At 37.4% G+C, this 26384-nt stretch overlaps 1 protein-coding gene across 2 annotated transcripts; it reads left to right on the top strand.

The window, feature by feature from the left end:
* Positions 1 to 12860: 12860 nt before the first annotated feature.
* On the top strand, positions 12861 to 23754 carry colec10 (collectin sub-family member 10 (C-type lectin)). 2 transcript variants are annotated; one of them, XM_006636070.3, is made up of 6 exons: positions 12861 to 13028; positions 14274 to 14345; positions 17996 to 18067; positions 19496 to 19549; positions 19962 to 20057; positions 23243 to 23754. In XM_006636070.3, exons 1-6 carry the CDS (start codon positions 12917 to 12919, stop codon positions 23650 to 23652), a joined length of 816 nt encoding a protein of 271 aa, XP_006636133.2. In that variant the 5' UTR covers positions 12861 to 12916; the 3' UTR covers positions 23653 to 23754. The 2 variants fall into 2 exon arrangements, with proteins under 2 accessions (XP_006636133.2, XP_015213284.2); XM_015357798.2 differs by lacking the exon at positions 17996 to 18067.
* Positions 23755 to 26384: the final 2630 nt, after the last annotated feature.

Raw genomic sequence — 26384 nt, 5'->3', positions numbered from 1 at the left:
TAACAGACTAAATTTCCAGGTATGCGCAGCACCATATTCTGCGATTCAGAATGAAGCAACCAAACTTCCGGCAAGGTGAAGCAGCCTTATTACATTGTAAATGAGCAGGCTTGTGAATACATCTCGTTTAATTCACTAGAAATAGTGCTCTTGACTTCTTAACTCTGCATACAGATCTTGTTGGAATATTTCTGTGGTGAAAAGTCTACCTCACAACCTGTACTTATTCACTCGTACATCACATTACAGTCATTACAGTCATGGGTTGGGTTATGTCGCACTTCGTGGGAAGTCTTGCCCGTGGAGAGACCAGGGGTTTGTAACAACGACCATACTGTACTTTCACGAACTTCACAAGTTTCTGCTTAATTTGAAATTTGTCACATTTTTCTAGACTGTCAATTAATGTATTGTAACGCTTCGGGGTTCACGTTGGGCGCCCTCGCCACTGCCGCATCAGGTCGGCCCCCCACCGTCAGGGACTCAACAGGGACCCAGCCTCTTGAGCCAAAGGGAAATCTCCCGTCAGCCCTGCTATCGACAGGGAAAGGCGGTGATGTCACCGCTCTGGTAAGCCAGCTCTCGCAAGCAATGGAGGCCATATGCGTTACAGTATTTTATTACCAATATTTAGTAACTGCTCTGAGAAATGGGGACTGCGGTTCCCCTTTAAGTCTTCAGCATCTTCAAGACCTAAGAACAAATGGGTAAATGAGTCAAATGGGTTATAATAAAGCTTGATTTGATTAATTTAACCTTCTCTTCATACTGTATCTTGAGGTTTTCATAATTTAAAGACATTTAGAGGTTGTGGGCCCATGAAACACCAGGATTCGGCACCTTGGTCTCAGAAGGCGTCTCTCCTAAGTGATTACAAGACTATAACAGTGTCATGCTTTTATAATACCAAGTTTCCACTTAAGAACAATTGAATATAATAGAAAAAAAACATGCCAACACCCCTCCTCATATGCAAATGCTACAAAGTTCTGTTAGTTTATTTCACACCTACTTTTTGAGACATCTGTGTACATTGTGGTAGTACTAACATATTAACAGCAAGGTACAAGTGATACAAGTATTAACTGGCCTAAGTGAGATAAATTCAGTGATCTCGGGAAAATAACCACAGTCTGCAATTGTTTTGCTTTCAGAAACTTAGCAGTGACTAGGAACTGTGCAGAACAAACAAATAGTAGGAAAGGAAGAATCTGGCAGCAAATACTTTAACTATGCAATGTTGTGTAAATCTGATTTTAAAGCTGTTAGTTGAAAACATTATAAGTGTTTTTATTCTGAATCTTTGTTTGAATGTATGAAACTTATCATTTTAAATCTTATGCTAGCAGAATACTAGTGCCATCTAGTGACAGCAACAAAAGCCCCATCCTCAGGTGACCTTGCACTGATGAAACAGACATACCTGCTTGTACCTTTTCTCAGCATTCTCAAGGGCATGAATTTTAATACCTGATAGGGGATACAACTGAAAACCATACAAAACTGCAAGATATGAATACACCGTAGTAAATGTAAAGCGTATTTACTGACTGAATTAGTTGAAACGATTTTTCACTTTATCCTCCTAATTTGTTTTCTGCACGAGGATTGTTAAAGTGGTTTCGTGCTATATTTTCTCTGTATTTAAATTATGACAACATCCCTGTCAATATATTTAATTAAAAGCTAAGGAAGTAAGGGGTAAATGTTTCAGATAATGGTGCAGCATTTTGGAGTTACTTGCAATAACTTGTCTGACGGACACCTTCAGGCTGTTTCTGAGAGGCTTAATTTTTATTTACAAAACAGTCTCTTTGTATCTTTGACTTTGGTGGCAGACTCATTGTAACTGACATACACATTAAAGGACACAGTGTCATAATTCATCATTTCAGGATGAAATGACAAAACAACGTTGTGTTACATTAGTCTAAAAGGGGTGAATACAGATTAAAGCACTATGGATCTATATGTTACAGCCTGGTTAAATGGAGTATGTAAAGAGAGTTCAGGAGGGATGACAACAACCAAGCTTAATCGGACTCAGCTGTCAGTAATCAGCAATCACTCCTGACTCATTTCCTCTCCTAAAACACTATAAACACTGTACGTGATCCCTTTCTCTCCCTTGTGTACGTCTTTTCCATCCCACCACCACTCCATCTCCACCTCTGCTGCTGCCCCTTGGTCACTTCTCACTGTGCAGGGGGGTCCCAGCCTCCTTGCCCACAGCCAAGCGGGTTAAGCCAAATCTTCACTAAACACTCCACAATCCTTTCAGGACATTTTATTCTTGGGTGTTGTCATTCCTAGTGAACAGGTTTTAATGAATTAGAGTTTTTATCTGCTGATCACAAGTAGAGACTTTTGTCATTTCTGAAAGTGAAGAAGTGAAATACAGTATTAAAAGAAGTCTTTTGGGATTTTGCAAGCTTTAGGAATGCCTGGAAAGATGTCGCCCTCCCAGCAGATTGAATCTCAAAGATTGCTTTTCATTAACTATGGTTTTGTCCTCACCATAATTTAAACAAGTCATTTAAAATGATTTCCACAGTAAAAGCCACTGCTAAGAAAATGTCAAACCCCCTTTCTTGTAATTTAAACATTTAATGATAGATCATTAAAAGCACCCCAAAATGAAAACATGATCTGTTAGAAGAAGAGAGAGATACTAGAACCATATCACTGGTTAGTATCCTTAGGAAAATGAAGTGCATGTGTGTTGCTTTTATGTTGCAGTGTCAAGAGTTAGCGATGTTAGTGATGTTAGTGATGACCTTTAACAGTGGGATAGTAAAAAGAACTTTGAATTAACTATTAAAAAGTCCTATAACTTCGTTTTTCTTTCTCCTCTAATAAGATTAGAGGATATACCATGGCAAAATCCTAGTTGGATTACTAAATATTGTCTTTGTGCTCTTACAAAAGAGCCTATTCCTCTTTCTTGTCCTGCCTTCTTCTTCTCTGCTGTTACCATATACCAGTGTGATCTGAAGTATGTATTTATGAAGAATGACTGTTACATTCCAACAGAAGTGGCATCACTGCAGACTACATTCACAGCAGACCAGAATCAGGCTAGCTAATAAGCAGGACATGCATACTGTACAAATAGAAACCAAAGACTGGTCTTTGTATTTGGTTTCACTTGTTATAATTTTAGCAAAATGTGCATGCCATGCATACTATGTTTACCCTGAGACCCCACTGGCATCATGTCTAGAGAACAAAAGAACACATATAAGTCAAGACTAAACCATCAAAGTCAACCCAAAACTGAAGGTGGTGTAGGAGGGAAAGTATTTCAGGAATAACCGCCCATGGATAGATCATATACTGAAGCTAATTAACAGAAAAATGCTGGTATTTTTTACTTTTGTTCAATAATGTAATTTCACTTACATTTTTATTATTTACTATATAGCAATAAATTACACATATCTAGCTGGTGCCTTTATTCAAAGTGATGTGCTCAGAACCGTTACAAAACTGAACAGGGTGATAGTGCACAATCCTTAAAAACATTTAAAGCTCAACATAAAACATCAAGATACACACTGTAGGAAGCAAGACAGTGCAAAGAGAATGTGGGCCGGGGCTAGGAGCTGAGCAGACAAAGAGAGGATCCTGTTAATCCCCTTTAGAAAAAGATGGCAGGATGATGCCAAGGAAGACGTGCTGAGGGTAGGAATAACAGGGACTAACGATATTGCCAAGGTTCTTGGCAGATGAGGGAAAGACGGTGAGAATTCTATTACGAGTTGATCTGTATCTGAACTTAAATTAATTCTTCACAAAATTATCTGCGCTCATTTCCTACAAAAGGGTTCCAAAACAAAAAGATAGAGATTGGTGATTTCCACACTTGGTTTATCTTAACCCACCCCCAGGGGTGCTGGAGTGTATCCTGCCAAGCCACAGGCTCAAAGGGACGCCAGTCCATCACAGGACAAACACAAAACGCACACTATTAAACACAAACTCACAGATTTAATAGAAGCCAATTAACCTATCGGTATGTCTTTGGACTTCAGAAGGAAACCAGAGCACCCGGAGGAAACCCGTGTGAACATGGTAGCAGGAATTGAATTAGCCTTGGATTAAGTCATTGATTAAATCAAATACATTGTATTAATTGGCTTCTGTAAACTGGCCTTAGTGCAAGTGTGTGCATGTTTGAGTGTCTGTGTGCCCTACAATAGACTGACATCCCATCCATGGTGTATCCCGCCTTCTGCCCAGTGCTTCCTGGGATAGGCTCTGGGACACAGAACTGGATAAGCAGTTATTTAGTAGCGAGAAGTTATAGTTCATTTCATGGCAAAAATATTGTGCTTTTTCTTTCTTTATACCACACACTGATGTAGCTCCCCAATTGAATCTCTTCATAATTAAATAAATATATCAGAAATAAATTCATTGTGAAATTTTTCAATAATCAAGTCTTCAATCCTTAGAAATTGCATTGATGTGATCTTGTGTTTGTGTGTTGGTGACAGAATTCAGTATTTTTTTTTATTTTCATCGCTTTCAAAAACTAATTCAGCTGAGTTCACCAAGAAAACTGATACTCTTGGTTTCTGTATTGGCTATATAACTGGCTTTGTGTCTGTTCTAAAAAAACAATGTTCTGTAACTGTTCTGAACTCTGGATTGGAGATAAAAAGAGATTCTGACATGTGCATAAATGTCTTGCTCATTTCATTCTTATTTGTATTTCTGGTGAGTCAGAACATTGTTTGCTAATTGGTTTTCCTCTTATTTCCAAAGGATACATAAGATGTTGCTCAAAGATACACATTGGTTTAGCTATATTGAAAAATTATAGAGATTGTATTCTCTTAACAAAGAAGGAATAAATGCACTTTTTTATTAACTCTACATCTGGAAAACAGCTTGATCTAATGTTTTTCATTTATTTTGTCAGATTTAAACCACATGGGTTAATCATTGGAAATAAAATGCTTTTCAAAGGAAAACAGCAGTCATTGTACAGTAAATACTCATTTATGTAGTCAGTATTGATTTAATCACATCCCTTAAAATCTGTAAAAACTAAGTTTTCAGTTGCAGTTCACTGATTTTTTAGAATATAAGAAACTGAAACAAAAGCTCAGTTTACCAAATCCAAAAGAATAGATATTTCTGCTCCAGGTGTGTTTTGCATCTTTGGAAGGTACTTCTGTCAAAACTTTGCCAGGGTTATTTTAAAGTTTTTATAGTTCTATTTTACAGGAAATGTAACAGCATTCAGCATTACTGGAACATAAAATACATAATTATGTGAAAAACGCAACACTCATGCAAGCATACTCCTTAAAAATGAACAGAAGCTACATATGAAAATCAAAAATACCATTTTTTTCTGGTAATATGACAAAACATTTACAGTTGAACACATGTGTCATGCAGTTTGACCCAGGACATACAGTAAAATATAGGGTGGGGATCTACACACAATCACAGTATGGCTTACTGATTACACATTTTACCATATGGGAATCAAAATAGAAAATGAAATCCTAATGGATGTCTACAGGATTGGTAGGATAACCTACCAATATTAAATGTATATTAAAGTGTGATTTAATTTTCTGAAATATGTACGTATTACACTTATACACAGTACACACAGTATATATTATATATTTTCCACACATTAGATCAAGCTGTTTTCCAGGGGCATAGCCTTTCAATTAATATTATTTGCCTGATCCCACTTCCAGGTGTTGTACAGAATTCTTTACTGTATGTTCATTTAAAAAATGCAAAGCTGTTTCCTGAATGCTTTTGGCGCAGACTCAGAGAAAAAGAGGAAAGCACATATAGTGCCTCTACTTGTGTTGTTCTGTGGGTATGATTTGTAAAATGTTATTAACAAATCAACATGACAGTGCTGTTCTGATGTTTGGATTGGCCTCCTGAGTAAACGCAGGTTACAAGCACTCTGGGCCAAAGTCCTACTGTTTCTGGTATGTTTTAACCATATACCACCATATGCCACCTTTGAAAGCTTGCCAAGGAGTGGGTGGTGTGCTGCAGCTATGCGGCTAGCAGAGTAAAATTGGAAACAACAAATTGCTCCTCAGGAAAACCCAGCAAAGTTACGATCAATAATGGTTTATAATGAGCCCAGTAATGACTTAGTATGGTTAATCAAGATGTGTGCAAGGTGGCAATGGGCAGTGCATGAAAGGAGAATGAATTTATTGATTCATGTCTAAAAGGAGAATTGTTTCTGAGAAACCATCCAAGATATAGAAAGAGTGATGCCAGAACCGTAGGATCACTACATCTGAGATACGCAGGAGAAGAGAAGTTATTAAATAAAACGAAATCAAGCCCAAAAGCTTGCAAATGAAGAAACTGTCTCACACCACCTTTTTCGATCACCATCCCAGATGTTTAGTCATTTTTGGCATACCAATGTTACATTGTTAAAGAATTATATTCATGGAGACAGGTTATAATAATAATAATAATAATAATAATAATAATAATAATTGCTTACACTTATATAGCGCTTTTTCTGGACACTCCACTCAAAGCGCTTTACAGGTAATGGGGACTCCCCTCCACCACCACCAATGTGCAGCATCCACCTGGTGGATGTTATCTCCTTCTTTGTTTAAATGTTTGATCTGAATTTGTAAAGTACAATCTTTGTTTAATCTGAATTTCTTAAGTACATTTTGCTTGTAATAAACTCCCTGGAACTTCAGTTTTACAACCAGATTTTTTCTAAGAGTATAGAAATGAAAACAAACATGCTATGCTCTAAATTTTAACAGCAGAGATAATTATGTTTATTTAGTAGAAATCATTGAATAAAATAATAATCTATTTAATATGATATGTAACCTGCTAATTATAGTTTGCTTTAAAGTATTCCTCTGCTGTATGCATTTATTGAGTGCACACAAAAATGTAGTTTTTTAACTACAGTATGTGAGTCTCATATTTTGACATTTAAAACAAAACTACTTTGACTAAAATGTGGAAATATTTTAAGCACTGGCAAAGATTTATGATAAGAACAGCATCATTTCCCCCTGTAGGTATGACGTTGATGTAAATGGAGTTATATAATATATGATTATATCATATCAGTGTTAGCTGGAACAGTGTACACATGTTTTGCTGAATTTTTAAGACAACAAATTACTTCACTTTGCAACTAAAATACATAAGAAAGAATGATTGACAATATTGCATATAATTAAAAGAAAAGGTCTGGGACACATCTATAGCATCAGTACTTTTAAATCTTTTTTTTCTTTGAAAAGTGGATACACTCATTTTTGTGTATGTCCCTTCAACCACACCCCCCGGAAAATTATCACCAAATGATAGCAAGCTCAGCACACTCTTATTTACTATTATACTTTTCACTTATTCCCTAGCACGAGAGTGTGGATTGGAGCTGTGCATAGCTCCAAAACCTGTTTTACCAAGCCATCTGCCTGTGAGACAATTTGGACAAACTGCACTAGAGAGTTAGAGAGAGGGGTCAAGTGACACAAGCTCCAGCTCCAGACATCTCTGGGTAGCTTTACTGAGGTAATAATGGCTGTTTTACCGTGAAATTGACTGTTACTCTCATAGTGTCAAGTCACTAAAGAAATAAGTCCAGTTTTCTCACTTCTGTAACATAAAATGTCTTCTACCCCAATTAAAGCAGGGGGCCATTTTGTTTTTTCACAACTTCAATTTTTCCATAGCTGGGCTCTTATTTCTTCCACCCTTCTTTTAATTTCTGGAGCTCTGTTTTTTACATAAATAATGTTATTATTATTTATTTTTTGTAAAGTCCTAGGTTGTCATTGAGTTCTGTTGACATATCCACATTCATGGCATGTTTAGACCAGCCTGTTCTGGGGCCAGTGCCATTAACTGTATGTTTGCCCAAGCATTCTGCCAGAGAAGCTCAGAGTTATGCTGCATTGCTTTTTGGGTGCTCTGTGGAATCTTGTTTGATTTGATTATTGTTTCCACAATCAGTAGTTTTGACAGGTACAGTATAACTACCATTAGAGCATTTGTTTTTTTCTTTTTTGACTTTCTCAAACATATTATTAATTAAAGATAGTTCAAGGGCAGCTATGTAAATATAAATTTCTGTCAGTGTGTTTAAGCAGTCTGACAGTCTGTTTCAACTCTTCAATGAATAGCAATGGAATTCCACAGCTGTCAAAGAGCAATAGAGTTTCTTTTAGATGTATCTCCCTGTGAGGTCTGAAATGATGATGCTGACTAAGCTGTGCAGTCAACAAGCTTTTACCTTGAGCATGAATACTTGTATGACTAGGTATCCCTGTTGACTGGAAGATTATTCTTGTAATATGTCCATCAGTGATAGCCAGATGTTTCATTTTCCCTGTCTGCTCCACCTCCACCCCACAAGACCATAGATACCAACATATTCTTTAATAACATCTTCCATATTGTAGATTTACCTGGGAGAACGTTCATCTTAAATTATTTATTTTGAATTACTATTAGGCATTCTGCCACGGAAATTGATTCTGTCATCTATGTAGTTTAGAGACTAAAAAACAGAACTAAACAATTGAAAAAAGTCCTCTTGATACATGATCCCTGAGGAAAGTTTTTTAAGGGAAGAAGGGGAATGGAAATGAGTTCTGATGTATCCACTTGATTGGTTGATTAAATATTAAGGTGGAAAAAGGTGGAAAATAAAATATTTGAGATTCTTGGGGGAAAGGGAAGAAACGGGGAGAAGAAAGGTAGACAACCTCATTTAATAGATTTTCTGCTAAGTCATCAGTCTGGTACATTGAACTGAGCAACCAAAATAACACAAAAGAAAACATTCACCAATCTGGGAAGTAGCACTGAATAAGTGAGACTTGCATGGAGAAATAGCTCAGGTGGTGCATTGGGCCAAACAGCTGAAAAAATTAATAATTAACTCATTTAACAGTCTGGTTTGTTAAACCATACAACTCAAAGTAGAAAAACAGAAGGCAAAGAGGAAAAGGAAATGATCAATTCACTCAGCTGGAACAGACATAAACAAGTCATCCACCTCGTTTTTTTTTTTTCCCCGCAGCGCTTATTACTGTTACTTCTGCAGCAGAAAACGCCGTGCTGATTTATGATCTCAGTTCCTCATGAACGATTTATTTCGTGCCCTGTTTTTGACTCGCCTCCTGACGGCGAGTAATGTTAATCCTGTCAGTGTTCAGTGTGGGACAGTTAAAAGTTTCGAAAACAAAGACATACTCCCAAGAATGTTAGGACCATCAGGCGTCTTGTCTGAAATGTCCAAGAACTAAGGAACTTTTTGCCATATATTTAAGGACAAACATACAGTACAGTTTATTCAAAGAACAGAAATATTAATACATTTCCATTCTTATCTAGCGTGAATGGAAGTCAGGTAATCAGAGAGCGTGCAGCTGTCGGTAGAATCTGGAAGCCGCAGTCCTCTCCGTAAAACAAAACGTGTTCTCCATCTAGTAGGTTTCTGAGATAACCGGGAAAAAGCAGAGAGTAAGCCGACCAGCCCGGCATTTGCGAAAGGAGTCCGGACACAGAGACACAGCAAACAAACCAGCTCAAAAAGTAAATCCACATAGGGAAGCAATGTGGTGGGCCGGCAGCGGAGAACTGAAGCACCGAACAAGCCTGAGGGAACCGGCCTTGCTGGAGCAGCTGACAGCTGATTTTTTGTTAATTTCTTTCTTTTTTTTATGTCGAGAAAATCACAAGCGAAGCAGCGCTACTGTAAACATTTTTTCTGCTTACCTGCTCACTCTGTTTCGGTGTTTCCTTTTCTTAAAAACTGTAACATATATTGAGAAGGACTTGTGCTGCTGTTGTTGGCACCATAGGTTCCTGTCGTGGAAAAGCAGGCCCTTTTTACAGTTGTCCGATGTGAAAATACTGAAAATGAAAGATAAGCGAAATACTTTATTGTGCTGTACAAACCTCGTTGTTCTGTAATATCCCTGTGATCAATGGTTTGAATTTCATATTGTTTGAAATACAATTTGCATATCCCGAATAGCTGCCCATTACACATGGTGTAAAATTCAGTGTTCCAAGATTATGTTGGTTTAGTTTAGAATGTTATTTTTCTGTACATGTTGTTTCATCCATAACCAATTATCTCACAGTTGTTTTTAATTATTTGTTGAGCAATGCAATTATTGTACCATCTTTTCAAAAATGTTATGAATGTTGAGTTACTGTACGTGGCCCAATTTATACCTGTCATTGAACTCACTGTTTGGTCTCCTCTGACATTATTCACATGCCATTAAAGTACTCTTCAATAGGAACCATTCTTCATAGATAAAGTGCATTATTTAACCATTTGGATTGGTCTATGCAAAACTACAGTAAACTTTATATTTCCCTCTTTTGAATTATAGTAAAAAAAGTGTGAATTGCTGTTGTCAAAACTCAATACCAGTTGCATATTGAGGTTTGAAAATACAGTGTGTCCATGTTGGGGTAAAAACCTATACAATTATTTTAAATAAACCTATTGTGCTTGATTTTTTATTTCTTTTTCACCCCTTGTATGACCACCCACATCACCCTTTTAAAAGCCCAGTGAGTATCATCTCACAGGTGAAAATAAAGAGCATTGAAATGAAAGCACATAATGTTGGCACCAAGGGGTAGATTTCTCACTAAAAATGCTCCCAAATCACGGAATTAAAGTGGAGACCTTAACAAATGTTCCAGGCTCAGTCCCAGATTTGGCCCTTTGCACATCTTTTTTTCTGTTGTGGTATCGGGTTTGCCGTCATCTAAACAGTTTCACCTCACTGCTGTGAATCATGGCGTTCTAACTCCATGTAAATGTAAAGCTTCTCCATTAAACCACATTTAAGCAATTAGCCACTAAGATCACAACTCTTACTGTCTAGCAGTATTTACATTGAGATGCAAACAGAGCGCAGAGGCACAGCAGTTTCCCAGACCATAGCTCTGTTCATATTTAAAAAGAATGTGGTGAACTGGGTGAACTGATCAAAAACCAGTTATTCAGAGCACTTGACTGAGATCAAAGAAATTTTACATTTTGTTAGGTTATTAGTGTGCCACAAAAGACCAGGGCTGGAAAACTTTCCACTGATGACGACTTAAGAATAAGATGAGAAAACTCAAATTTAGCAAAACAATGCACTGCCAAATGTATGTGGTGTAGATAACTTTGCAATGAGAAAAAGAGATATAAAATTACAAAAATAAATACTTGCCAGCATGGTGGTGAGGCAGTCAAGGTTTCTACCTCACAACTCCTGGGTCATGGATTTGATTCTAGACTGGGCACATTCTGAGTGGAGTTCTAATGTTCTGCTTGGGTTATCTCTAGGGGTGCCCTTTCCTCCAGACTTTCTAAAGGCTGACTGGCTAAAGTGGTGTATTTAAATTGACCATATTTGTGTGTGTGTGTGTGTGACAGACTAGTTCATGCTGGTCCTATCCAGGAGGCAGTCCCAACTTCCTTATGTTCCAGAACCTTTATATTCCAGAACAATCCCTACATTGTCATGACCCTTACCGGAATTCTGATAATAGATGGATAAAAAGGATGGTGCGGTGATGCAGTGGTTAGTATTGTTGTCTCACAGCACTGGGGATCTGGGATCAATCCCAGGCCTGGGGCACTATCTGTGTGGAATTTGAATCTCTGTATTCGTGCGGGTTTCTGCCTGGTGCTCTGGTTTCCTCCCACAGTCCTAAGACATACTGGTGTCTTAACTGGCTTCTGGGAAAACTGGCCCTGGTGTGAGTGTGTGTGTCTTTGTTTGTTTGCGCCCTGTAATGGACTGGCGTCCAGGGTGTAGCCCACCTTGCACCCATTGCAAACTGATTCAACCCTGTATTAGATAAAGCAGCTAGATACTGGATGGATGGATAAAGATTAATATCTGAAAAATGAGTTGAACACACAGTTTAAAGTAACACGTTTTTTGTTTTTTAGTGATGTCTCAAAAAGAAAGCCAGGAAGACAAATTACAACTTTGCAAAAGTAAAAAAAGGAAAACAGGGCCTACAAACTGACTTCCGCTGTGATGTTAGTTGTAATGCTGGGTGGGCATGCTGGCTACACTGCAAAGCCAGACTGTAGTTTTTATGCTTATTTGTTGTTAATTGTTGACAGTAATTTACTGTTTTTTTTTAGTTTGTTGTTGCCTTTGTTTTTGCAAACCATTTATAAAATTGTCCGTCTATGCGTATCATGGCCAGACTATTCTGCCTTCTCATACTGAGTCCTGTGGTTGGATAAAGAATGTTATTTTCCCTACAGAACACATGACACTACACTTGATGTTGCAAATTATTGTTCATCTACACAATAACAAAATATGCTTTTACAGCTAATTTTTGTGGATTTTGCACTGTTGATGTACTCAGACCACATATACTAATGATACAAAAATTAGGAATTAGGAATTTACCAGGCACAAATGAAAAGTGCCTGTTATAATGTGCTCACTTCGATTACAAAGTTGCATCTTCGTCTTTGTCTTCTCATTGACGAATGTTCTCACATTTTTTCTCACATATCACATATAACATATAACATGCATGTTCGTTGGCATTACCAAGTTTTAAAAAAAGCGCTTATGTTAGGACGGTTGATAATTGAAACGTTTTTTTCAAATTCAGAAATATTTCAGTGCTTAGACAACAAAAAGTTTAAAACATCATCTCTTTGATTTGAATAAGTGAGCTGAACACTGGAAGGTTAAGATCGGTGCAAAGCCTGCATAACAAATACCAGATGAGGTTGTGTGAAAGGGACATCAAGTATTCTGGTAACTGTTATTGGCTAGCAGGACAGTCAAAAGATAAGGCCAAGTAAACAAATGTTTGAACTTAGCCATTTCTCAAGACATGCTGTGTTCTGTTTGGGATATTGATAAGAGCAATGGACAACCAAAAACTCACAGGAAACTTGCTTTTGCTGTTGTTATTTCAACATTTCATTTTTAATTATGGAACAGAGGTCTGCTCAAACACTATATTACCTGGAATGAAAGGTAACTCTTTAACAAATGTTTGACTTATCTTATATTTTTGTTTCTTTCTAGTTATGGCACCTCCCTGTCATTCTGGGAATGGGAAATGGTTGAAATAGTTTAAACTATTTCAGAGACTGTTGTATAATTTAGGGAGTTTAAACTATGTCAACCAATTTCTTGAATACTTGGAAGATATTTGTGTACCAATGTATGCATTTTTGTAGAGGAATGGTTTACTTTTTGATCAAAGACAATGTTTTGTGTTGTGAAAATCAATTCTAAAGTCCAGTACAAGTGTGTTGAATTCTGCTTGATTTATTTATGCATATTCATAAACTGTAAAATCTTCAATAAAGAGACAGAGTGAATAGCTCTTCAAGCTTTGGATTATAAAACATGACATCAAAAAATACAAAAGAGATGCAATAATTAACCCATTACATTGGCATTTCTTTTCATATATAAACAGTTCTTTCCTCAAATGTATGCAGGATTGTAAAATAACATGAAATATATTTTGCAGGATAGGAATGGTTAAACGGCAAAGCTTGTAAGAATAAACTTTTGATCCACTAAATTTTCATTGAAGATTTTACTTATAGTACACACAGTATACTGTACCACAGAAAGGCCCTGAAATATAGTTATATTTTATTTTGGTAATAGAAGGGAAAATTTGAAGGTTGAATTAAAATACCCTTGTCTTGAAATGCCTATTGTAAAGTATGACTTTATGAAAGGTGTAACGTTAATATGCAAGTCTCTTTAAGGTTTCTGCTGTCCTGAAGGTTTTTGCTATCACTGTAAAACAATGCATGGAAAGTTCAGACAATAAGAGGACGATTTTGGTTCTGTTTTGCCATTGGCCTGACTGCCTGGAATAGGTCTGGAATATTTTATGAGAACGCGACCCATTTCACATGATTCATAGTGATTTCTTCTAGTTATGGCACCTCCCTTTCATTCTGGGAATGGGAAATGGTTGAAATAGTTTAAACTAGTTCAGAGACTGTTGTATAATTTAGGGAGTTTAAACTATGACAACCAATTTCTTGATTTAGTTAAAATAGTTTGCATCTACGATGTTATGTATCACCACATATTATATTTACACTAAATATTGTGTATCGTGTAATTATGTAAATACATATTTACATTCAAAATATATATGTATTTCAATGTGGCATTGAGGTTGTAGATTCAGCTTGCGATACATAGAAACTTATAAGACTGCTTTTCTAACTTTCCTTCCTTTTCTGACAGGTGAACAAGGGGGCAAAGGGGATGAAGGGGAGGAAGGAAAGATGGGAAAGATGGGCCCCCCAGGACTGAAAGGTTTGTCTATATATTTGATTACACGTGATAATACAAACAAAACTCCAAAATGTGGATCTTCAGGTTAGGCAACCAAAGGGGAAAACCAAGAATATTTTTGAATGGCCATAAATAGTCTTTAGTCTAAATTGAAGTCCTTTGATTTAAAGACTAATAACACACTGTGTTTTTTGACATCAAAGTCATGCTGGGCTATATTTGCTCTGAATTACAACATGGCTAAATGTTGTGTGGTTTTGAGAATGAATTCAGAGGTTTCTGAGAAAAAATGCTTGGAGTTCAAGCATTCACTCTGCAACAGCTGACCTCTCCATTGAGAATCAGTCAACAGAATTCTGTGATTTTCTCATGTATGTCTATACCAAATTACTGGCTTCCAAAGACTACTGTGTTATTAAAAGAAATCATGCATGTTTTAAATTGTGCATTCATATACAGTTAAACTATGATGGATCAAGATGAAAAAGTACAATGTAAACAAATGGCAGCATCTTAACTTTGCAAACTATTCAATCTTCAAAACCCATGCACATCCATTGGCACATACAGTGGGTTGGAATGATGTGCCTACAAAGAAACTGCAAATACAGAGACAAAAACTATAACTTGATAAATCAAGAGGCAAAGAGGTGAACAGAGACATGTTGTTTTATTTAATTGTATTCACAGTACAACGAGAATAACGTTTGCAATCATAATGAACACTGACAAGACACACAACAAAAACAGCCTTTGATTTACAAGGTGTAACTCTTTTCAGGTATCACAAAGCACCTATAGAGAATTATATTTAAAAAGGGAAGGAAAGCTTATTAAAATCCATTAGTCTTACTGCTTAATGCCAAGGTAGGAAAAGCCAGGTTTCCAAATGAGTTTTAAAGGAAGTCACTGACTCAGAGTCTGGAATGCATTAAGCAGACGTGCTGGAGAACAATATTTGAACGAAGTTATTAGAGTAGAAGACTGCATTCTTAGCACACTTGGTATGATACAAAAAAATACATTTCTGGGTGAAATATGGTTGTGGTTTTCAATGTTATTTCAGTTCCAATATAAGTAAACAAAGCTGTTTTAAATGTTTACTTTTAACTTAAACTGATTGCTAGTGTCAACACAGTTAATTACCCATACTGTATAGTTTCACTGTCAGCAGCCTCTGTGTGGATACTTTGAGCAAAGCAGGGTTTTAAAGTTACCTCTAAACTCAAATGCTATAAATTAATGTGTCTTGAGAGCATTGATTCTTTGGAAAATTGCCATTGTTTCCTAATTGTCAGGAGAAAGCAATCAATACATATTTCACATGTCATAAAATGGTCACATAAATCAAATGAACTTTCATAATCTCACTGCTTTCGTTTTGTCAGTTATGTGTATACATAATTTGCTACCGACTTCTGGTCGTGAATATCTCTCTATAATTTGCGTGGCCCATTTCAAGAAGATAATAAAACTAATCCGCCATTCCTAATCTCATTGGATGCACGTGATCAGAATGAATGATTTTATTAAGTTCAATTTACACCTTAATTCAGTTTGTTTTTGTGTTCTCTTTCATTGTTTTCTGGCAGCTGTAATTGACTGCCTTAATCTCCATCTGGGCTGATATTGTTTCTTCAGTTTAGCATTAAATTGGAGCTACTGACCAGTTTATCTAGTACAGACACACACACTCCAAACAGGTTAAGTTCCATGATCCGAATGTCTTGGGCTCAAGATAGATAGGTAAAGGAGTTTATTTGCCATATGTACATGTACCATGGAATTCTTATTCGAGCCATTCTCTCAGGACATGCACAGTACAACACACAACACTCTACAATAGATAACACCACGCAATGTAGACAGTGCATTACAAAACAGTAAATAATAAATAGTGATAGTATTTACAGACAATAAACGAACAGAGTAATAAATACAAATAGAACAATAAATACGTGGTATAAAGTCAACATGCAGAGTGAGGAGGTGCGTTGAATTCTGATGCATTGACTGCTCAGGATGCTCACTGCTGTAGGGTAGAAAAGCACCCATTGCTGGATGATCACTGAAAAGTATGCCTTATATACCAGCGAACCGTTGGAGCTGGATTGAGTGAGCCAGGGCGCTCTTGGCATTCGTTGAAATAACGACTGCTGTGACACCCTTGGCTGCTTCCAGTCAGTGAGGGACTAGCAGTTCCTTCCACTGGCCCCAAACGTTCTCTAACAAACTGTGGAGCAGCATTGTAGTTGGGCAGGACAGAGCAACATGGCTGCTCTTCCTCCTTCTGCAGCATATACCTCATTGCTGCCAGTAAACAACAGGCGATTCAAAACCTCAGAAAGATGGAAAACTGATAATGGATTGTTTTTTCTTTTCCCTAAACTATTTCTACCAGTTATTTCTTTCACACAAGGGAGTTCATCTGTTCATCTTCATTCAGCTTTAGAACAAATGTGTACACTTGGTCTATAACTCCTCAAGTTTTGTTTTCATCATGTGAGCCTTCCTGATGTTGCAAGTCCGGAACTCTACAGTGCTTCACTTTCAATTGATAAGACCGAGCAGCTTAACATTTAGACAACAGTATCCTGCCCATACATTTCTCCGGTTTCTTTTTTAATTAAAATATCCTAAAGGAGAATGCTGTAAATGACCTTAAAAAGTTTGTGAGAGGTTCTGTACATTAAAATGAACTTTTCAGAAGAAACAAAATCAAAATGGGTACCTACAGTAGCATGGATGGAAAACATAACTCGATTTTCTCATAGTTGAACATATAATTTATGAGATTATAGCTGTAAAATGTGTTGTTTCTGGTACGTGTTCTGTATTTCACAATGATGATTGTGAAACGGTGTTTAAAGATACAGTATATGAGCATAAAACTGAGCAACAAACGTCAACAAATGAGCTCATTCATACAGTATGTATCATATGATGCAACATAAGCACATAAGACAGGAGTCCCCTTGGCCCGCCTAGTCTGTTTTGTATTTAGTAGTTCATTGGTCCAGGGGTCCAATTGGTTTCAATTAGTCTTGAAAGAAACCAGGGTGTCAGTCTCAATAACATGGCCATGTAGCTTGTTCTATACTTTTTACAATCTTTAGGTAAAAACATGCCACCCGTTCTCGCTTTTAAGTGTACTTTCTCATTGTTTTCACAATGTTGCTCTTCTCTTACAAAATCTTTTTTTATGTAACCCGCTGACAAAAATTGTACTCAGTATTCTTCTAAAATATTTACTAGTACATTATACAATTTTAACATAGCATCTCCTGATTAAAACACTCACTGATTAGTAATGAATCTTAATATTGAAATTCAGGAGTCTTTTTCATGATTTTAAGATCCATTTTTCACAGTAGTTGTCAGTCCAATAAGGCACACTGAACACAGCCCAGACTCAGGAGACTATGGACTATATAGGGCTTCTCTTGTACTTCAGACTGATCTCCTTTACTCACTGAAACATTTGGGAATTCACCAGCACACACAATTGACTCTCTGGTAGAAAATGGTGCTGCTTTTTTTTAAAAAAAAAAAACTTAAATTATCATACAGATACAAACTCATTGGCAATTCATGACAGTTTATCTCTGTATCTTTCTAAAGTGGTAGCTAAGGCTTGGAAATGGATTAGTTCCATTATTGTGTTCTTAAAGGATTGCCTGGGGAGCCAGGGAGCCGAGGAGATTTTGGAATGATGGGAAAGATTGGACCAGTTGGAGCAAAAGGTACACTGCTTTGTTTCTTTATTTCTGAGAAGCGATATGTTTCACAACTTCTTATACAGTAGATTCACAACTGTTATGTTTCATGGCTCAGTTCCAATCAGGTCCTTACATATTTAATCTCAACAATGAAAACCTCAGACAGTTAATGGGCATGCTAAAGCAAAGTCATGCAATGTAATGGACACGATGGAGGGTATTTTCGAGGCGTAGCTGTCTGGTTGAGGGGTGGGGTACACTATCAGCATACCAAGATCTATGCAATAGCACACACCTTTGCACTGGATGCTGATTCAGTGAGTTCAGCACAGGGTATGTTTCTAAATTCCTTTGAAATGCAGGAAAACATCAATTTGAACCAAAATACAGGCTTTCAGTTCTTACCTTTTTCATCTTTATCAACATGTGGCTCTAATTGGTAGAGCTGGAAAAATCATTAAAATATGAAAAAAACAAACATATATTTACTAAACAATAAACCATCCACATGTGTTTGTTGTAGAGACCTCTCTGAGTCAAATTAAACAATATAATATTGCCAACGAGCTACTGAAAATAGTACCTGAAGTTAAATTATATGCAGACCCATGAAGGCTGGACATAAACGGTTGTTTGATTATTTTACTGAGCATTTTATAGAATGGCATGTATAGGGAATGCCAATGTTTGCAAACACAACTTCTATAACTGTTCACAACAGCTACATTTTTAGAACAATGTTGTTCTTAAAGCAATTAAGCTTAACGTTGGCTTTTAATTATCGCAGTAGTATACTTTCAAATGTTAGAATACTTAAGTGAAAGTGCAGAAAAAAAGATCATTACTCAAAATTTTCAGTAATATATGTTAAAAATACGCACGGATGTGTATCTTTGTTACCCTCAGTCCGAGGCAGATACAACCACCGACCGCCACCTACTGGCGGAAAATAATTTCACAAAACCCTTTGAAAGGAGGAATGTTGATGTTGAGTGTATCGAAACAGAGATGTCCGCAATGTTGAAATAATGTAGAAAAACGTTTATTTGATTTTTGTTTTTTAAATTTAAAAAATGTACTCAAACAATAAAATTAAATGCATCACTATGAAAGATGAAAGAGACAGATGAAAGATACAGACATGTTAGCACTATAGAATACAGTACAGTATATATAAATATACAAGTAATAGGTTTATTCCATGCTGGAAAAAAAGAAAGAAAACACAACATTTCGGCGGTGGAGCCTTCTTCAGGTGCCTTCTTCTTTTATCAGCATGGAATAAACCTATTACTTGTTCCTTTGCAGCCTACGCATGCTGACGCAGCTACCCACCTGAACATATCTAAATATACAAACAAATATACACATCTACGGGTCTGGTGCACTGTGTATGTGTGGATGTTTTGCACGAGGACTTGACATTGTAAGGAACGTGCATCTTTCTTTCAGGTGACAAAGGCGTTAAGGGAATTGAAGGGCCCCCTGGATTCAAAGGAAAACCTGGTATTTATTAACTTTTTTACAAAGGCCATGACTTCCAGATTTCTAGGTGGACACTTACAGCCTCCATCTATATAAAGTGGGTCCTTCTCAGTGGTTAAATGTCAGGTTAATATTGTCTGTTTTAAAAGCAATCATTAATGTAATTAAGCCACTGAAAACTCAGCTGGAAAAGGGAGCATTATCCCTTGGACTTCAGTTATCTTCAATATGAACAAACCCTGTTCTTTCCAAGTATTATAATGAGCTATAAATATTTGTGCTATATTAAAAATAAATATATATTTATATAACTTGAAGTCTAAGCATTAGGGAGAGCTTGTATTCTTCCTCAGTAACAATGTTTGACTAAATTAAACTGAATTAATCTTTTAGGAATAAAATGCACATGAGTCAGTATGCTTGTTAATTGTAGGCATTACCTGTGACTGTGGAAGATACAGGAAAGTGGTAGGACAAATGGATATCAACATCAGCAAGCTGAAGAATTCAGTGAAGTTTGTAAAAAATGGTAAATTCTTTCATTTTCAAATCCTTCTTGACACCTTCACTGTGGTACACCTGAATGTGCTGTGTTTTTTTCAAGGTTCTTCTTATGATTGCTGTGGTATTTACTTATAGCACTTTTTCAGGCAACTTTAGACAACAAACAAATAATCCATACACTTATATAGCACTTTACAGGTAATGGGGACTCCCCTCCACCACCACCAGTGTGCAGCCCCAACCTAGATGAGGAAACGGCAACCAAAGTGCCTAGCATGTTCACCACACTTCAGCTATTATTTCAAATTTTCCATTTGGATCCATAAAAATAAATAATAGTAATAGTCATTAAAAATAACAAAAGACATAACAAGGCTTTCAGTTCGAAGTATTCACACAACAAACTTTCGTCTCAGAATGTACCGTACAATCTCCCGATGACATTGTATCTTAACGTAGTTTAGTGACAATGTGCTACTAAGATTGACAGGAAAACACTGTGCTTCAATACATATAGTTTTTTTCTTGCATTTTCATTTCTGTACAACCAATTCAATAGGTGAACCTGCAGGAAAGTACACCTACGTCATAACAGAGAATACTTCCAGCTACAATACACCTGATTCATGGGTGATATGTCAGATAATAGTACTTCTGTAAAAGTTAGATTTACTGAAACTACCAGGGGCGTCACATGGCAGCACTGGAAAGAAAAGGTTTATTATCATGCTATTCAGAAGCAGTTAAGCATACCCCTAGAAAAGCTGTGATTCTATTTAAGGAAGTGCAGGCTTTTTTCCTTGATCCTACTTAATGTCAACTTTAAAATACATGTGGTAAAATAATTGAGTACATTTAACACATCCTGCTTGACATAATCTATAAAAAAACACTTTGAGGTTGTATAATTTGGACAATACTGTCATAACATATATTTTCTTCATCATAATCTGGCTACCAAGCTACTTTCAGGAGGGAAGTAATGTACTGTCCAGTTATATACAATCCAATTGTTCTTAGACCTTTCAGAAAACTTTTAATTAAGCCAAACAGAAAGCATATATAACAGAGAGTAGTTTGATTTCAATTGCAGAGCGGCAAAATGCTTTTTTGTGAGCATTTATTCACAACTCACATCTCCCTTTCCATTTTTTTTCCTTATCCTGAACTAAAAGTTCCTAATCAAATGATAAGGATGAATTAGATCATTATTTAACACGTATACAGTTTAATATTTGTACCCACCATGAAATATTAAGGAATACTCTATGTACTGTAGTACAATAACAAATTAAACTATGTTTATTATAACGTGTGTTTCAGCTGGACCTTAAACACATCTAATACGTTTATACTATAATGCTAAAATTTTTGCACAAAACCTTTTTGAATGTTAATCTAAATAAATAGATATATAACAATAATAGGGCAGCAAAACTGGCCCTGGTGTGAGTGTGTGTGCGTGTCTGTGTGTGCCCTGCAATGGACTGGTGTCCCATCCAGGGAGTATCCTGCCTCATGCCCATTGCTCGCTCAGATAGACACCGGCTGCCCTGGACCCTTGTATTGGATAGATAGATTAGAAAATGGATCAATAGATAATGTAAATTGAGCTCATAGAAGCTTCTTCAATGTTCAGATGTTTCAATTATAATTCTTGGCCTGTGCACCTGTAGTTTCTGTTTACATGGTGTGACTATTGATTTTTTAATTTCCTTGTAGAACAAATTCTACAAGGAAAGAAACAAAATTGAACACATACAATAGCTGAGCCTACTTGCATAGGTGAGCTTCTTGATCTCGAAGGCACTGAGGTGCTTTCTCATGTCAAACAGAAACTGCCTTGGTAACAAATATACAGTAGGATTCACTTAAAGTAGGAGGAGAAGAATATGAACAAAGGACTTTAATTCCTCCACTTCAGCAGGTGTGGTGATCATGTGGTTGCGAGAGAGATGAGTATGAGAGGTGAAATAGTGATAGCAGTAACTCAGAAGATTGAATTAAGTCTTGGTAAACCAACAGCCAAGCTGAAAGCTGTCTGAACAATAATCTTATCTCAATTACTCACTTCCTCTGTGATTCCTGTCTTTACTCTTCTCATGACTTGTTGTCTGGGCATGTAAAGGTAAATAATATGCTGCTCACAATAATTTAAGGATATTTTTAACTTCAGAGGCTAAGTTGGAAACCAAAGAATCTAGAAAGACAATGTATAAAAATACACAATCATAACACATAAGAATGACTCAGAACCTGAAGGTTGTGGGTTCAAATTCCAGGTGGGGCACTACTGCTTGTACCCTTGAGCAAGCAAGGTACTTTGTACAGTTTTCTCCATGAACTATTTCCAGTGGTATGAATGAATAAAACAAACATTATAATAATAAAAAAGGCAAATGTTCTTTTAAACAAAATGTAGACAGCAGTGTGGAGCCCTGGAAGATTGTGGATTTAAATCCAAGGTGAAACACTGCTGTTGACCACCTAGGCAAAGTATTTCCAATGAAATATCCAGCTCTATAAATGGGTGTAAATGTAAACTGCTTTGGATAAAAATGTAAGCCAAATACATTAGCTGTGGTAAAACAGCATTAAAAAACCAGTCAATATTACCGTATGCATGACCATACTGTGATGCCAATGAAGCCTTCTACTGTTCACAAGCTGTATAGTACAGTACATGTCCTTTCATTACCGCACTAAGGAAATCAGCTTGCTGCTGTAAGTGGTTTACAAGCTAGAGTACTTCCCTGTGGATCTGATTTTTCGAAAGCAGTGTCCAGGTATGGTGAAATGGGACACTGTGACTGTAACAGTTTAGTTTCACGGTGTGAATGAGACTAAACTAAGTTCCTGATGACTTTGTCATTGAAGGTCCAGTCCAGTCCAGTCCTACATTTTAGGCTGCTTAAATGTCTCCCTTTTTTCAGCTGGTGAAACACTTTCTATCTCCACCTACTGCTGCTGAATGGCTGCAAGGTGTTACCCAGATTTGCTTCAGAAGTGAATGACATCGGTTCCTCTTAAGCACTTTAGAATCCTTTGGGATGAAAAGCATTAAAAAACATGCAATTTATCATGGCTGCGATTTTTGTTCCTATTAAGTCTGACAGTTATTTAAATATAGCTCCAGAATGTGAAACACTGCACATGTCAACATTTGATTTTTGGACCATTCTAACTTTGATGCCTGATTACACTTTCCAGTCATTTTAGGTGTCAAGGAGACGGATGAGAAGGTCTATCTGATTGTAAAAGAAGCCAAAAAGTATAAGGAAGCTCTGATAAACTGCAGGCTAAGAGGAGGGACTCTGGCCATGCCCAAAGATGAGGACACCAACTCCCTGATTGCCAGTTACGTTAGTCAGGCTGGTCTGACCCGTGTCTTCATTGGCCTACATGATTCAGACAAGGAGGGTCAGTTTGTGTATGTAGACGGCACTCCTCTGCAGAATTACACTGGCTGGAGTCCAGGGGAGCCCAACAATGCCTTCGTTAATGAGAACTGTGTGGAAATGGAGAACACTGGCTTCTGGAATGACGTAGAATGTGACCTCACCATTTATTTCGTGTGTGAATTTTGGAAAAAGAGAAGGGCTGCAGCCACTGTCACTTGAGGTCACCATCACTTCATCTGTGACTCACACAGATATGAATTCTCTACTGACAGCAATAATGTGGGCATTTCTGTTTAAAAATAAAAAAAAAACAATGTGTCACTGGCTGTCTGATTAATGTTGATTTGGGTTTGCTTTAAATCTTTCTGCTTTTTGATTCACAGAACAAAACAATGAAAGCCAAATAAACAGCTGCAGTACAAGCAAATTGTTATAACCCCCACTTTTTATTTGCTATACAATGAAACTACTGTCTAATATGAGCATGTAAAATAACAAGGAGATCAGATCATTCTTTAAATTGACCAAAACTGAAAATAAACATGCTTAGGATTAGGTACAAGAAGAGGTTTATTCCATTGTTAATGTAAAAAAAAAAGAAAAGGCCTTCTTCAGGTGTGTAACTAAAACATGGAGTTTTTCTTTTTTTTTCTTTTTTACTTTCAGTATTGAATTAGTCTCTACCTGTTGCTTGGCAGCTAGCACACATACAGCTCCCCACTCTAACATCTCAAGGATTATTCTGCTTCATGTGCTCCAAATGTCATAATTAAAATAATTGGCACTACACTCACAGAAATGTGTAGATCACACTTTATATTCAAAGAACAAAATCACATGTACTGTAGACCTCATAGTACTACATATAACAGTAATAATTTAATACAGTACATATATTTTAATTATTGTCAGGGTTTTGTGAAGTCATGTTTTATTGCTGTAATTAGCTGTTTTCAATTCATATTTCAAAGTGTTTATCATTTGTCAATATTCAATTGAGAGGCGTAATGTAATATTGTGTAAGTTCACTGCATGAAATCTCAAAATGAATCAGTAAAATAGTTGGGTATTTGAACTTTATATGGTTATTAGATATCTCTAAAAACTAACAAGGTAGTTTAACCAGTAGATACATTACATCTGGATATGCAGTGTACATCATATGTATGGATGTAGATAGATAATACTTTATTAATCCCGTAGGGAAATTGATGTGTTACAGCCGTCCAGCCCAAGACAAGCAAAACAGACATCAGAATAGTTATAAAACAAAAGACAACAAAATAAATAAAAATAAATAGGTGTGTGCAAAATGTGATGATCATAGTCACTGTAAAACAATAAAATATGTGCAAAATGTGCATAGGTTTATACAGACTGATTGTCCAAAAAGTACAATGGAGCAAAAATGCTGTCCATAGACGAGCAAATGAAGGGCTAACAGTCCTAGCCTAGGGCAGCGTTATACATCCTGACAGCCGCCGGGAGGAAAGACCTGCGGAAACATTCCCTTGAACACCGTAGCTGGAGCAGTCTGTTGCTAAAAGTGCTCCGCTGCCCAGTAACAGTCCCATGAGGTGTTGTTCATGATGGCTGTGAGCTTGGTCAGCATTCTCCTCTCAGCCACCACCTCCAGGGGGTCAAGGCTCATCACCAACACAGTGCCAGCCTTCTTGATAAGTTTATTGAGCCTATTTGCATCTTTTGTCATGATGCAGCACACAACAGTGTAGAAGATGGCCGCCACCACCACTGATTCATAAAAAATGTGTAGCAGTGTTCCACACACACCAAAGGACCTGAGTCTCCTAAGAAAATAAAAAACAAAATAGAGTTGGCTCTGACCTTTCTTGTACAGGGCGTCAGTGTTATCAGACCACTCCAGCTTATCATCCAGGTGTACCCCTAAGTGCCTCGTAGGAATGTACGCCCTCTATGTCCTCACCCTGGATGGAAACAGGGTTCAGCGGAGACTTATTCCTTCTAAAGTCGAAGATCATTTCTTTGGTCTTGCTGGTGTTAAGCTGGAGATGGTTAAGATGACACCACTCCACAAAGTTGGTAATCAATCTCCTATATTCCTCCTCCTTCCCCTCTCTAATACACCCCACAATTGCAGAGTCATCTGAAAACATCTGCAGATGACATGTCTCAGAGTTGTACCTGAAGTCAGAGGTGTAATAGGTGAACAGGAATGGAGCAAGGACAGTCCCCTGTGGAGCCCCAGTACTGCTAACAATCTGTTCGGACACACAGCTCTGTAGCCGTACATACTGTGGCCTGCAGGTCAGATAGTCTATAATCCAGGACAGCAGGGGAGTGTCCACCTGCGCCACCCTTAGCTTATCTCTCAGTTAAGGTGGATGGATGGTGTTAAAGGCACTGGAGAAGTCAAAGAACATATCTCTCACAATGCTCCCCATCTTCTCCAGGTGAGAGTTAGCTCTGTGTAGCAGACAGATGACTGCATCCTCCACTCCCAAGTGTGACTGGTAGGAGAACTGCAGGGGGTCCAGTGCTGTACTTACCAGGGTTCTGAGGTGGTCCAGTACAAGCCTTTCCAGAGTTTTCATTAGGTGTGATGTAAGTGCCACTGGTCTGTAGTCATTCAAGACTTTAGGGTGCCCCTTTTTGGGTACTGGCACCAGGCAAGATGTCTTCCAGCGCATCGGAACCTTTTCTAATCTCAGGCTGAGGTTGAAGATGTACTGTAGCACTGAACCCAGTTGGTCCGCACCGATCTTTAGCACCCTGGAGCTGACACCATCAGGACCCGCTGCCTTCCCTGCATGGAGTCTCCTCAACTCCCTTCTGACCTGGTCAGCTGTGATGGATAGGCCGAGGAGGGCAGGGGAAGATGGAGTAGGAGTAGGAGGGATCACATGATGGGGTGACTGAGGACATGAAGAGGGTGTCTGGGGTGAAGGGCTGTGAGGTGAATGGACAGTGGA

Source organism: Lepisosteus oculatus, chromosome 10, assembly GCF_040954835.1.
Source record: "Lepisosteus oculatus isolate fLepOcu1 chromosome 10, fLepOcu1.hap2, whole genome shotgun sequence".
In the NCBI taxonomy this organism is placed as follows: Eukaryota; Metazoa; Chordata; class Actinopteri; order Semionotiformes; family Lepisosteidae; genus Lepisosteus; species Lepisosteus oculatus.
The sequence above is the reverse complement of the archived record's forward strand: the minus strand, read 5'-3'. Positions and strand labels throughout refer to the sequence as shown.